The sequence below is a fragment of the Columba livia genome, chromosome 15 (genome assembly GCF_036013475.1).
Source record: "Columba livia isolate bColLiv1 breed racing homer chromosome 15, bColLiv1.pat.W.v2, whole genome shotgun sequence".
Lineage (NCBI taxonomy): Eukaryota > Metazoa > Chordata > Aves > Columbiformes > Columbidae > Columba > Columba livia.
Genome location: NC_088616.1, coordinates 361,806 through 377,334, shown reverse-complemented (window position 1 = coordinate 377,334; position 15,529 = coordinate 361,806). Strand labels below are relative to the sequence as shown.

General features: G+C 37.6%; 1 protein-coding gene across 2 annotated transcripts in view; it reads right to left on the bottom strand.

Annotated features, from left to right (window-relative positions):
• PDXDC1 (pyridoxal dependent decarboxylase domain containing 1) overlaps positions 1-15,529 on the bottom strand; it is a 30,362-nt gene that overhangs the window by 8,084 nt on the left and 6,749 nt on the right. The window contains exons 2-16 of one of the 2 annotated variants that reach the window (XM_065030396.1): positions 15,209-15,282; positions 14,536-14,601; positions 13,259-13,342; positions 12,174-12,320; positions 9,708-9,897; positions 7,499-7,567; positions 6,959-7,037; positions 6,092-6,176; positions 5,211-5,259; positions 5,002-5,103; positions 4,632-4,757; positions 3,501-3,551; positions 2,215-2,278; positions 531-619; positions 34-139 (exon numbers count right to left, since the gene is read on the bottom strand). In XM_065030396.1, the coding sequence (XP_064886468.1) occupies positions 34-139; positions 531-619; positions 2,215-2,278; positions 3,501-3,551; positions 4,632-4,757; positions 5,002-5,103; positions 5,211-5,259; positions 6,092-6,176; positions 6,959-7,037; positions 7,499-7,567; positions 9,708-9,897; positions 12,174-12,320; positions 13,259-13,342; positions 14,536-14,601; positions 15,209-15,282 (1,381 nt within the window). Of the gene's footprint in view, positions 1-33; positions 140-530; positions 620-2,214; positions 2,279-3,500; positions 3,552-4,631; positions 4,758-5,001; positions 5,104-5,210; positions 5,260-6,091; positions 6,177-6,958; positions 7,038-7,498; positions 7,568-9,707; positions 9,898-12,173; positions 12,321-13,258; positions 13,343-14,535; positions 14,602-15,208; positions 15,305-15,529 lie in introns of both variants that reach the window. The other variant, XM_065030397.1, reaches the window with a different exon arrangement.

Here is a 15,529-nt window from a genome sequence, read left to right as displayed (position 1 = left end):
CAGCAACCCCCAGTTTTTAGAGGAGGATGTTACCTGCAGCAGTCATGAGGGGGCTGAACCGCACACAGGTGCCCTCGTCCTCCAGCTCCACCACGTCGGCCCCGCTGGCTGGGACCAGCTGTGCCAGCTGCTCTCCCAGCTGCCGGCACAAAACACAGGGTGAGCTACACATCTAAGTCAGAGGTTCCTGCAAAACTGATTATTACAAAACGGACCCAAAGTGTACTCAGGTCTCTGAAAGCACAGGTTTCTAGAATTAATCCTCTTTAAGAAAAAAATCCACTACCAAAAGCCTCAGATGCAGTCATAATTTCAGTAGTGATTACTTGTGAAACAATGAGAAGTGTGAAAGCAACTTTGCTTTAGAGTGAATTAATCCTTTAAAACCAAAATGCCCACTTGTAACAATAACAGATCAAGAATAGTTGTCAAACTAATCTACCAAAGATTTGATAATTACTGCTGAACCCCTGGAAGCATTCCACTGTCATTTCTTTTTTCCTAAAAGAGAAAAAAACATCCATTCTTACCCACTGATTGAAAGTGTCATAAACATGTCTTTCATTGCTTATTATGGGGTGCTGAATAGCTGAGGCCTGGGCAGCATGTGAGGTCTGATCTGAATCCAAAGACACGAGAATCACAAGGGTGCATTTTTACTTAACTAATTAAACAAAAGGCAACCTAAAATTCAGATAAAAGACAATTACATTTCCTAGGTAATTTAACACATCTACACAACGTACTGGACCTCAAGCAAACTAACAAGGACTTTTTTTAAAGGTATGTTGAACATGACAAATACTACAAGCAAAACAGAGAATTAAATATATTTGTTTTAAAAACAACCAATAAAATATTTTGCTCAGTTTTGAGGTTCAGATGCCTCAACAGAAATAAAAACATTTTTTTCACAAAGCAAAATCCTGTCACAGCAGGCTGAAATATTTAATTTGATGCAGTCAGCTACTTTTAAATCAAGTTTTAACGATTACTTTCTGCTATAAAGCACACAAAAATGCTACTAAGAATTATACATTATACAAAAAACATGCAGAAATTGCCAAAGATTTCATTACAGCCTCACAATTCAAGAGGGTGACATGTCCCTAGTAAAGCTTTTCAAATAAATGCATCCATGTACAAAGCAATTCACCAGCTCACCACTCCAAGATGAACAGGTTTACTTTCCAAGTGCAACCATGAATTCGATTAAAACCCAAAACCACCCTCCCCCATGCCCAACACAAAAAATCCACAGACAAGTAAAATCAACACTTGTAACAAAACTATGAAGTTTTGTAGCAGACTTTTGTCTCATCCCAGCTTTTCTCTCAAGTAGCAAGTGACAGGACGAGAGGAAATGGCCTCGAGTTGCGCCAGGGGAGGTTGAGGCTGGATCTGGGAACAATTTCTTCCCCAAAGGGCTGTGGAGCATTGGAACAGGCTGCCCAGGGCAGTGCTGGAGTCACCATCCCTGGAGGGTTGGACAGACGGACATGAGGTTCTCAGGACATGGGGCAGGGACAGGGCTGGGTTATGGCTGGACTCAGTGACCTTGAGAGTCTCTTCCAACCGAAATGATTATTTTCTTTCTGAAGCTGGACATTCCACCTTTCCCCCTCGGAGTGTATAGATACAAACCCCCCAATGTCCTCCTCTGTCACTGACAGAACAAAACTCGGCCAAGGATGTTCTGCTCCGAGCCATGTACGATGTGGCTACTCTATGTATGTGACTATTGCCAGAGTCGTTCCTAACGTGTTCTTGCTCTTTTTAAAATGATTGCAACAGCAAGCGTAGTCAGTAACATACAGAAACGTGGTTCTTGCAGCCAGCTGCTAGAAGTTCAGCGGGAGCAGAAAGTTTGAACAGAGCCAAGGAAGATGATCTGTGCTCAGCACGAGCAGAGCTGGCAGCCTCGGAGACCTCCCTCAGCTGCTCTCCACATCAACTCACACAAATCTCTCCTCACTCAAGAAGGCAGAACATGACTTACCATGGAAATTCAAAACACAGCAGTCTAGCTAAAAAAACCAGCTATCACATGTATGGATTCTATCACTGGATCATGACCAGCATTCACACCTTTTCTAAAACCTTGTTATGCAAGAAAAGTGCACTACAGAACATTTACCTCAAATTAATTTCACAAATTAGGAGTTAAACTATAAAGAGAGGGGGTTTAGTTTTGTTTTTAAATAAATCACATACTTCTATTTGGATATTCCCAGAAGAACTTGAAAACCACCACTGGGGAACTCAGTTCATCTTCAACCTTAAAAATTAAAACAAATATAGATATATTTTCACACATATTTTAGATTTAACACAGTATATAGTTCCTTAGACTGCTGAGCAAAGCAGATAATTTTGTTTTGACAGCAGTAACAATGATCACAGTGCCTCAGTATCAGAAGTTAACTCTAGGACTGCGAGCAAACACAGGGAAAGTAAATCATTATTCAGATTATTCAAATAAAGCAGAATTGTATTGATACAAATTACACAGAATTAAAATTTGGGCACTATATAGCAAGAAACCTAAGAATGCTCATTAGCAAATATACCGTACTAAATAGTTTATTTAGCTTTAAGTATTTTCAGACATTAATGTGTGAAAAACCAAAAAAATCTCTTGGAAATTTCCCCAGAATTATTGGAGAACATCAAGAAAGTTCCAGAAGAAATAACTGATGATAACTGATTCTACTTTGGGGGTAGGAGAAATAGGCTTGGCAGCCCCTGGAGGCAAATCTGTGGCTACTTTTCATAATCCTACACATGCAAGATTTATTTTAGTAGAAGTGGGAAGTTCTAAAGTAACTTGATCTCCCAAGGCCACTAATACTCTTGGAAAAGCAATTTTTACGGAAACAGTTATTGTCACTCAGAATGACCCATGAATTATCTATTGCCCCAGAAAACTAAGCTGAATCTATTTTCTGATTCTAACTGACATCAAGCGTCAATTAAAATTGGGGGGTTGATAAAATCACGAAACCCTGTTGAACGGGAGATCTCACAAACTGAATTTGGAATGAAGGCATTCGAGGTACTTTCTAAAACTATTTCTGGTGTAAACACCTCATCTGGGTTAATTTTTGTGTATAATTTCACAGGGTTCACAGGATCACCCCAACAGCAGGGGAAGATGCAGCCCAAACGTATTAGAGAGGCTCACAAAACACTCGTTTCACTGGTATTGCTGAAGAAATCCATAATTTAAATGGAATTGAATCAATTTCTGGATGTTGCTCTGTCAGCTCCACTGAGTACACGAACACACAGCAACAGAACAAATACAACCAAGAGGTCACACACAACCAAGCCATGTAATTTCCTTGAATGCCAGAACTTAACTAGAAAGATACCAGGCACCTTCATAACAATGGTTATGATTTAAGTAATATTTTAAAATAACTTTTAAAATCAAAGTTATTCTTATCATTTAACAAGCAAATACTAAGATATACAACCAACTTAAATATAAACTATACCGAAGTTTTAATGAAATCCAGGTTTTTCAAGTTTTCCAGCAACCTTTGGCTCTAGAAGGGAAACAAAAGGAAGACACACACAGTTTCAGAGGGTGAAAATTATTCTGATAAACATGAAATAGTCATTACTGTAGTTTCTATTTCTGAACAAAACCCTACGAGATGTCAGGAAATTCATTCAGTTCTTATTTGTAAGTTTAGAAAATAACGGAAAAAGATTTTCTGCTTTTAGTAAAATGTTGACTACAAAGTGATTTCCATCAAAATAAAGTCTTAGTGCCTTTGTTGAGAAAGTTCCAGATATATTACAACTCCGTTGTAACTAAAGCACACTGTGTAGCAGAACAGTTAACTTTTGCAAAGCTACCATAGCAACCGGTTATGATAGCTTTCCTAAATTATTTTCATTAGAAAAGACTGTGCTTTAAGACTATTAATAGACTGTTATAAAAGCTAAGATCAATCTTAGATGCCACAAAAATCTTAATGACTAACACTTTGTCACTCCTGTCTTTTGTGCCAACAGCTTCTTCATTAACCACTACAGCAACCTGCCATTCTGCCCTTCTTGCAGGAAGTGCTGTACCTTTAAGGAAAAATGTTCTGTACATAAACAATGCATTTTTTAAACATGTTATACTGGACTGTCAGTTTTACTGGGGTAAGGACACAACTTCAGAAACAGTGCACTTCCCATTGTACAAAAAAAAATTATCATTTTAGTTTACTGTTTGGAAAGAATGAAGTATTTATAATTTTAAAAACTAATAAAATTTATAGGCTGATATTAAAAGCACATCCCTCCCGCAAACACTCTACTCTGCCTTCATAGTTTGTCTGTAAGACGACATGAACCAATATCCTATACTGTCGACAACTACAGTATTTTTAGTTGCTTCCTCTACAATGCATTACAATAATCAGAGAGGTGTATTAACAATTATTATAAAAACATTCCTAAATACAATGGTGTCCTCTAACAGGCACTGGGATACCGCTTGTACTACCCTTGCAATCTGAACCTTGTGTCTGCTTGGAGACTCTGACTGTTCAATCAGGAGGTGGGGATTCTCAGGAACAGTCTCAAACCCCCACTCAAAGCGGCAAAGTGTCCGTGAACAACGTGCTCACCAGTTGTGAGGCGTGTTTTATCCTCTCCACAATCCCGTCATGGCCCAGGTACTGCAAAGAGAGCCACAGCGGCAGTGCGCGGAGCTTCTCCACGGCCTGACTCGACGTCAGCCCCGCTGCTAAGGACTACGGAGGAAAACCCAAAAACAAACTGCTATTAACCTCCCTTCAATTATTCCATTTTTGCCAGCTTATGGGATGTGTCACGGCTTAAATAGGGGAGCTTTTGCAAATTATAATTTAGATGCTGCCACGGTTTATTGCGGCCTTGCTTTAAACCTTGACAGATTTTTATGAACAAGACACTATGACATAATTAAAAGTGAAGTCTCAAGATCTTCAAGAAAAACGCCTGAGAAGTTCAACGTACCAAAGATGGATCCTCGTGTCTGTAGAGCGTCACTGCAGGAACAGCCGGCAGACCCAGCCAGGAACCCAGAGTCAGGGTCATGCTGTCACACTTCGTAGCAGCCTGAAGTTTATTACAATAAGTGGAATATAAGCCATACATATTTTGATTAGATCATGACCTTAAAATATAGGGCACGTTGCTGCATTTCCAGATAGAGTAAAACATACCAGTACAGAAGAGGAGACATAACCCAGAGCCAAAGTTGCCAAATTCACACTAGAAAAATAAAGCAGTTTTAGCACATATTAAATATGTATTAAGAGGCAGCATTTTAACCTTCAGTTTAAATACTTCATGTTGATGTGTAAAGGGAGGTTACTTTTGTTTGTACATTTTTCATTACTGGTGCAGTAGTTGTTGCTGCTTAGTATTCCAAGCTTGAAAACCCCAAATCCATTTCAATCTAAAAATGCTTCAGTCCAACCTCTGGGGAAATCATCCCCTAAAGTACTACCCCATAATTCAGCATCAGTTTGGTATCAAAAATAACTAAGTTGCAAATATAGCACTATATAATGAAATACCAGGAGAAACAGAGTCCAGGGCTCAATAAAATAACCTTAGAGCAATTAAGTCTTCATGAACATTGCCTAATGCTTGGAATTTCTTTTCCTCGTGGTTTAATCCTCCTCCCAGTTATGCTGCACCCTGCACTTGCAGCAGTCTTCCTGACAACCTTCATTAAAGTGTCATCTCTTCCACACTCATTTCATTCTCAATAATCAGTGTATACTGGCTCCCCTGACTTGTCCTATAAGGCCTTTTCATTTGGATTCCAAGCTCTTCAAAGCAAGGGCAGATAAGATTTGAGTAAAAGTAACCACTAACGTATGCTGAAATAACTACTCCAATTAATTATTCCTCTGTATGTACAACGATCTGTATCTCATATAACGACAAGATTATAACCATATAACATGCTTAATATGGCAAAAATAAACATAGTCCCATGGCCCCTACCAGCTTGTTAGCTATAAAATTACACGCTGTCCATTAGACAGGCTTTTTAATGAATATAGTTATGCAAAATAAATGTCAAGTTTCATACCCTTCTACATGGAGCCACATATTATACTGCTCACAAAGTTCCTTCAGCCGGCCAAGTTTATCTGTGTGTCCAGCACCTGGGGTCCCTTTGTTGAGAAGGAAAAAAAACCCAACCGATCATAAAGGGTAAGCACACAAAATGGGGCTCGACATAAAAGGACCTCTTGTACTGTTGTCAAAAGGAGGATGTTTAAAAAAAGCCCACTACACAATATTTGTATCTGGTTCATCATGACTTAGGAGTAATCAGAATTCTAGACAAAAAATAAAGCTATTTGTTTGGCTTGTCAACATATGTTAAAAACACTAAGAAATTTAGATGTCCTAGGCACTCAAAGACCCAACAGCCTCAGATAAGAATTGCAGAAGACATTTTTGATATGTTCCAAGTACGACCTCAACTAAAGGAAACTAAACCAAAATTAACATCTCGGATGTTTTTCCAAGTGCAAAGCAAGTAATAGTTACCACCTTCATTTGTACTTTAAACAGTGAGCAGCTTTGTTTAATTAACTAGAAGAAGAATATGATTTTTAAAGCTAAAGTTGATGCCACATCCATTAAAAAATTCTCACGTGTTAATACGAAAGTGATTTTCAACAAGGGATTTGCACTCATTCAAGTAAGTTCTAGTCCTATTAATACATCAACTGACATAAGCAGAACGGCAGCAGTACAATCCAACTTAAGTCAGTTAAATAAAAACCCCTCTATACAAATATTTATTGTGTGGTCATTAAGATATTTCCCGACATTTTTTGACACGCAACTACTAAGCTGGTTAAGAAAATATATTCTTAATTTGGTTTTCCTATATATTCATGAAGTAGTGTGAGGCTTTTTGTTGTTGTTTGTCCACAGTACTCACCAGCATTGGCCACAAGCAACAAAGGCAGTTTTCCAGACTCAACATCATCTTTAATTAATCTGTCCAACAAAGCAACATCCTATTATCAATAAGAAAAAGATACGCATTTATAAATATTTTTGTCAAACAATACGGAATTGTCAAACAATACGAAAATGGACAGCGCTCCAAAGTTCTGTCTCTGTGGCCTGCAGTTTCTTCTTCTCAAAGGTAAAATAACCTGAAGGTCAGATAAAGCATTTGTGAAAAATACAACACAAATACATTAGGTAGTTTGTAAACGTACATCTGACTACACCTAATTTAGAAATCTTGGATTAAAAAGCACCTTACTACATGCCACTAAAAGTATCTTGCAAATGACAAGACAAAGATATAAACCGCTGGCTTTTTAGATATCAATCTATGATTTGTACAGCTGTAACACCAAAGACAGAGGCTGAAGAAATAAGTACATTAATAAGCTTTTCCTAACAACATACTTGACATTCATTTAACGCAGATTAAAAAAACCAGAGCTCTCAAGGAAGACAAACTTACCATTTGATGCTGAGATCCAAACATAGTGTTACAAGGCACACGGCACATGCAAGAAAGGGGTAACCCCAGCTGTAATAAAAAGGATGGAAGTTCAACAAGTGAGACATACTCATTTCCAGCAGGCACAGAAGTAGAACGATGAAGGGGGCCTGGGGAATCAAGGTCTCTTACATTTTACTCTTTAAATTGGAAGATCACTAGACAAGTGAAATCTAGTTGATCATACCCATCAGCGAACAGACGGTTCAGTAAATTAAGAGAACTACAGTTACAGACTAGTTTGGTTTTATCCTTTCATTGAACAGAAACTGAATTAATGTCTGATCACTCAGTTCCAATTGTCTGCTCTACCACATACACTACTTCTCAAAATCTAAGATAACACGCTATCACTTTTAAGTTCAGTGATCACCTAATGTGGCCGGGTTACGTTATACACCAAAGATAAGTTACCACTGTTACTGGCAGGACCTTCTCTGTACTCAGAAGCAAAAGGCTCCCAAAATACTGATTCTTACCAGTATTTCTTGTATCAAGACGTTTTGGTCAATAAATACACACAACACTTGGTTACCAAAGACACCAACTCACCCCAATGAACTTTTATCAGCTACTTTCAAAGGCATTTTGGCCAAGACAAGTTCCATCTATGACACCATTTTTATTTCTCTGCAGTCTACATTTTTAATCTGCTAGCAGCACCTCTGCTGCCTTCGCCAAAGACCTGAGACACAAAGGCCCTAAGACCTTGACTCTGAATATCAGCACATGTTAAGTCTAAAAAAATATGAGTGCACGGAGTGTTAGGTATGCAAAACGAAAGTCTGTAACAGCCTTAATTAGCTTATGCAAGTCTACAAACATTCATGAAATAAATACTTTGCAAACCCAACAAGTTTTAAACATAATTAGGAAGAACCGAGTTTCTTTAAAGCACTGGGTTGTGGGGGTAATCTTGCTATTGCAAACAAGACTTTTTGAAACGGGATCAGCACAGCCTACTTCTCCCTCGCTGTTTTTCCTTAAAAAAATTATAATGTTCATTGTAAATAAGTGTACAGGGCCATGATGCAGTACAAATTTTGCATTAACTCAGTGCTTGGAAATCCAGTATGTTTGGGCTTGGGTCTTTGTCACTATGATCAACAGTTTATGTAACGCATAATGCAACTTAGATACAAGCACTTGTGTTTTTTTTCTTTGTGTGGTGTTTTTGTTGTTGTTGGTTTTGTTTGTTTGTTTGTTTGTTTTAAAGTTAGCATGTAGGATCCTTTCACTGGAAATATTAAGGACATTTCTCTTCCTTCCACTGTATTTTTGCTGCGAAACACGGACTGTAAATGCAACCTGAAAGTATTTTTTCCAGGCAAATGGTTTTAATTCAAACATAGAGAATCATAGAATAGGGACTACAGCTACTGAAGTTACTCCCAGCATGGACTTTGCTTCCTTTGCCTATGTTTTATAATTATGTTGGAAATCAAAATTGATAAAGGAATAGCAATGTACTGGATAATATTTTTGTATTACTAGCTTGCAGATATTTGGCTGGCATCAAAGTATGGTTTCACCTCAGACTTGCTTCCTCTCCCACTCTGTTGTGCTGCTGTTCAGTCACATTGCTGTTGTTTCTACCATGAGGAAAAATCACTAACTTTTCAAAATCACCAAAGTTATGCTTTTCCTAAAATCAACATTTTTGATGGCAAAGCTCATTCCTCATTCTTCAAAATGCCCCTTTTCATTCTGTGTTTCAACAGGCAGACACATCATGCTAAGCCTTAGAAACATATATAATTTTATAAGCTATAAAAATCTATTATGTCCATAGAAAGGCAAAGAAGAGACAAGGAAGAAAGGAATCTGCTCATGAGGAACGCTGATGAAGCAAAGATGAGAGCTGCAGAGAGCGCCTGCTCGTCTTGCCTGGGGATACAGGTATTCAGTGAACACAGGAGCGTTGGGAAAAATCTGGAAGAAGCTTCACTTCTAACAGTGGAAGTTCCAGGCAGACACATGAATTGAAAGGGAAACTTCCACTGACCCAAACCAACTGACAGGACTGCTGCCAGTAGTGTACCGCTGTACTGCCAATACCAGCCTCTTGCAGGAAAAGTCTGAATATATTGTTTGAATCTAAATATCAAGCAGGCAATACGTAGCCAGGTAAGTTCTACTTGCAGCTAAAGCCCCAACAGATCCACTTTACCTGGTTGCAGAGAGCTTGGCCCAGGCCTGTTCTAGCTGCAGAACTGATGTATATGACAGGCTGCTTAGTATACAGCACATTAAATCCTTCTATTGCGTATTCTTCGTAGCGCGTGTGAATAACAAGTCGACAGATTTTTAGGAGGCCTTCACGGTCATCCTCATGATAATATGCTGATCCATTTTCATACCTGCAAGAAAAGCTGAGTAAATATGACCACCAAAACCAGCAGCCAGTTCAGTGACTAAAATTACACTGACCACAGAAGGAGCTCAAAAGACGACAAAGCAGATAGACAAATAAAAAACCCTTCTATTTTCCCAGGATAGAGTAGAAGGAAACTTTGAGGAGCCAGGCAGAGCTTAACAATGAGGGAAGCCTAATACATATTTTCATTTAGACTCAGAGATAAAGAAAGAAAAAAACATCTGGGTTCCTAATTACAGAGTTCAATACCTTACTTACTCGGAGTGGAGAAAGGAGGAAACACACCAAAGGCTTCATTCGGGTTTAATACATATGTAAATTCTGTACTGCTAATTTTAAAGACAATGCAACCTGACATTCTCTAAGTTAAAGTTCGTAACATTTGAATGAGACACACGAAAAATGGTAAATGGGCAGAAACCTGCAAACTTTATTATGAAGTGACAAATCAAAATATTTTGCAATACCCAAAATTACTGACACAATTTGTATTTTAAAGAATTTGAAAACAAGACCACAATTTAGTAAAACCTATTCAGCACACTGCAAGACAGTTTTCCAGATGTTTTAAATATCTGAGTTACATAAGTATATTTTTCCCCAGGAATATTTTAATGATTTTATAGTTATTTTGCCTGCAATCTGATTTATTAGGCATGTTTTCTTGGGGCTCATGGGGTGGATGGGTGTCTGCTCCTCCCCCACTTTTTTCACCTTTCTACCCAAATTCAAATCAGCACATCAATGCTTATAGTCAAGAAAGAGGAGCAAAGTAACCAAAGAGGAGGTAAGGTCTGAGTGTTCCACGCGGAGGGCAATCCTTCAGCCAAGGAAACAGCAACAGTGGAAGTTGTAGGTCTGTCGATTTGTTAAGCAACTTGCCAGACAGATTTTTCTTTTAGCATTTCTGTGAAACACCCAAATCACTGGTCTTGCACAATTTAAAGAGCAGCATTTAACAACAAATGTACTTTTTCAGATGTTATCACAGGTTATCTGATGCACAAATAGTATTCCAGAATTAAACTTCAGAATGACCCACATGCAAACATTCACTTCACCTCCACACAACGGTTTTGTGATCTAGCCTGGGCAAAGGGAAATTCCTCTGGTGTCGCTCACAGCACAGAAATGTCAAGAAGCACGAGGCAGCTGAGAGCACCATATTTGTTCAGTGCTGTTGCCCCTGGGTCACCAAACCTCAGGGACCACAGTCCAATAGATACTCACAAAATCACAATGTTACTGAACATTCAATTCAACACAGAGATATTTCTTTGTTAGCCATGCCATTTAAAAACATCACCGACACACTCTATATATACGCGTACATTTGTCAAAACAGCTGTATTACCTGCAACTTTATTACCTGCAATTCCATCATCGCACAAGGCTTCAACATCTTTAAGTCAAACACAGATAAGGATAATAATTGAATTTATAAAATTATTCTGATAGAGATGAGCCAATCAAGGTAAGAAAAATTCTACGTAACTCTAACAACTAAATTTGGGTTAACCTCAGTTGCATTTTTACTGTTTCATCTTGCACTCTGCTAAAACAAAAAACAAAACAAAAACACCCAAATCTTCTCTGTAGCACTGGAAAGATTATCTGAAAGATACAGCATCATGAGAGGGAGAAAGTTTGGGAGTTTTCTTGTTGTTTTTCTTCCTCAGGAAGGAAAAAAGGAATTTCTAATCAGTGAAGCCCCCCTGACTCCAGCACCCCCACACAGCCGATTTCCATTCTTCTCTCATGGAACAGTTTAAGATATCTACGCTACATGACGAAACAGGCATTTATTAAAGATGTCATTGTACTGTACATTTCAGTACTGTCACCTACCATACTTGGAAAAATAAAAAAGATCCAGGAAGAGCAAAGGTGAAGTTAACTGAAAACATCTTTTAAAAATATGAAGTAAGCCCAAGCATCAGCAATGCAGAATATGCCTCAAGAACCAAGAATTTAGTTAAATGTTTGACCAACTGTATGTCTGTGACTGTACTTTGGCCCTTAGCTCCACCATACAGCCCTTATAAAAGGATTTTATGGCAACCACGTAACTAATAAGTTCCTGCTGTTCAACAAGAGGTCTCTTTAAAAATAACAAAAAGTGATGTTTGAGAACTTTCAAAGAATATTTTAAAATTTGTGGCACAGTACCTTCTTTTGTCGACATCCTCAGTCCAGTCACACATATTTTTAAACAACTATCACTACCTAGTCATACATAAGCTATTCCCAGTGACTCACCTGAAAAGCCTGCAGAGCCAGAGTGTAGTATCCGAAAGGATCCTCGTTGTAAGTTTTCGCAACCTTTCCCTATCCAGCACTGATATATACGCAGCCAAACTGTGGCCCAGCAGAGCCATGTGTCCCTGTTCACCAACATTTTGAAGTCTGCAAGCCAGAACAGAGAAACCACGGCTAAATACAAGTCATGTACATTACAGTCACTTTAGGTGTGTATGCTTTTACTGTAGAGGGGCAGAATTGGTTGTCAGGCAATTTTAAGTATTTAGCAGAGAGCAGTAAATTACAGCAGTGTCTGACATACTCGAATGCCAGTGTAGACAGAAGCACTCGCGCTTCACTTGGCCAGGCTGCTCACAACACCTCAGCTCCCTTTTCACAGCCTCACACAAGTAGGAACCAAGCACCTTATCTGCACTTGGGCTGCAAGTCTGCACTGAACACATACCTGTCCCTCCTCATGCAGAGGAAACACAGGAGACTTATCAATAGCTTTAGAGGCATAGTTTTCATTAGTTTGTTGGTTTGTGGGTTTTTTTATTTGTTAGGGGTTTTTGTTTAATTTTTTTAAATCACTAAACTATTTTTCAAATGTTAGTTTTCAATAATGTTCTGCAGATTAGTGCTATTTCAATTTTACAGAAACACAGAAACCAATTCTATCCCTTTTTTCTTCCTCTTTAAACTCTACAGGGACAGATGGTAAAGCAAATTACTGGTATTCTAAGTTTTATAAGAACTTGGACTTGAAAAAAACTTCCATAAAGTAGAAAGCAAAATGAGCTGCCAAATAAAAAACTACTTCCTTACATAATTCTGTTTAGTAATCAGTACTGAAAACTTCATAATTTTAAAAAGGCTTAATATTCTAAGAATAATTAAGCATAATTTTAAGAAGAAAGCTTCATAATTTTAAGAGCAATGTGTTATTTTGGTTCACTATATAATGTTAGTTGCCTTTAAAAAAGTTACATGCTCGCACAATATATTTACACTTTAAAATGCTTAAATGTATAAGTTCTATAATAATCAGAATATAACAAAATCAGGTATCTTCCACACACAATCAATCAGATTGGCTTTACCGGTAGGCCTGTGAAGTTTCCTCTTCCTCCTCTCCATGCATGAGGTTCTGAACTAGCTGAAGGATGCTCACCATATCCTGGCCACTGGTGCAGCGGGGAGGGGAAAAAACATAACAAAGAACACATCAAAAAGGAAAAAAGGTAAGTGCCAGCATCTGAGCAAAAGGCCATTTGGGACACTGCATGGTAATACACGAAGAAAATGCTGCACTTGTACAGAATGCTGAATAAAGAAACAAAAGTGGCTCCTTGCTCTCAGAAAAACACATTCACGGTTGCTGAATCAACCAATTAATTCAAAAACCTACTTAATTATAGTAGGACACTTCAGTAGGTATCAACTCAGACACACAGGAAAATAGATCTACTGAAATATAAAAAGTTTGACTTGACAACATGTAACTGCTTATTGCTACACAGCAGAGTAAGGTGACAGCTCAGGATCCAAACATCTTCACATCAGCCAGCTCCAGCTCACAAACTCAGCACATCCCTTAAACACTTACCTACAAATACTAGTTTCCAGCACACAAAAGCTACAGTAGACTCCTGATATGATGCACTTTAATCCAGTAAAATGGGAAAAGACCCACAACACCTCAACTCTTATAATTCCAACTAAAATTTACAGTGGTGTAAGAACTTATCCTCTGACAGCTGAAATTGCTTTTTATTCCTAAAGAAGCTAATTCAGTGTCTCTGCCCAAAAGCAAGTTTAGATTATGTACACAAAAGACAAATAGATTTTGCAATATTTTCTGAGCTCTGGCTCCTGCAGGATCCTCTTCCAAAGATGCTACGAGCAATTTCAATCTTAGTTTTCAGGTACAATGATCTTATTTGCCTCATGCAGAAGAGCTCCATATAATTTTTAAAGTGTGTGCTGTGCTGAAAAGGTGGAGGTTTGTTTGTTTGTTTGTTTTTTTAATCTGGGTGTTTTAATGAACCTTTAAATCTATAGCACAAGTTTATCTGTATCTACTTTGTCTCAGTCACAGCTGTATACACCAATACTTCATTAAAGTCCAACAGTTCAAAATTTCAGTCACCAAGCACAAGTAGTTATTTTTTTTCCCGCTGTGTGTGTGTAAATAGTTAACAGGATGATAATCTTTTTTCTTCCCCTCCCTTATGTGAGCATGGAAAAAGTTGAAATAATGTCTGGCCTGGTAAATGTTCATGTTTGCATTAATACGGAAGTTGTCTGGAAAACAAACATGCTACACATATCTCACAGATCCTGAAAAGAGCATTATCTAAAAATCGCTCTTGCCTACCTGCCTTGGAGTGGTCCTGGAATATCCTTCCGTGCATATTTCTTTTCATTTTCCTCCTCCAATTTTCTAAGTTAACAACACAAGAATAAACATTGCATTTAGTTTGTGCTTTATAATATCAAATATGCGGTTGACTTTGACTTGCAGAAATACATACTGACATGTTTGCAATCTATTTCACTGACAACAGTTTCATAAATAAATCAGAGACCAACAAAAAGTCTAGCTCATACTCTATCAAAGAGTTGCTAAGTTTGGGGTTTTTAGTTCTTTAACAGAAATTGCCAAACTTAAGATGAGTCTCATATATATATATATATATATATATATATATATATATATATATGTATATATATATATATATATATATATATATGTATATATATATATATGTATATATATATATATATATACACACGAATTAAAAGTTACTTGCACAGCAATAGGAAAAAAAATATCTAACATCTCTGAAAAAACAGACTTGCTGGACTTGCTCTGAATATTACATAACATGAATAAAAAAATATATATTTAGTTTTAAAAATCTCATCATTGAGAACCAATGGCAATTTATATAGGTGTAAGCTTCAAAGTGACAATGGACATTATACTGCTATGAAAATTATTTCTTTCCTGCTTAACAAGAGTGACATTAATAATCCTTTGCACACACCTTTGATTGTCTTCCAGCATCTTCATTGCTTCATTGAGATTCTTTCCCATTTCTGCTAGAGTAGGGTCAACCATCTTTCAGGGAAAAATATAACAGCTTTTAAGAAAAGACCAAAATAATTTATCTTACTACTGTCCCCACAACATCCTCAACACGATTAATATATCAGGCAGATTCTTTTCATTAGTCTGTGTGTACTCATTTAATAAGTTATTCAAAATATACAAAATGAAAACATACTGCTAACCTAAAATAGCCCAAAAGAAAACTCAATTGGGATGCGGATTTTGTTGCTGACGGAACCACTTTTTTTTCCCCCCT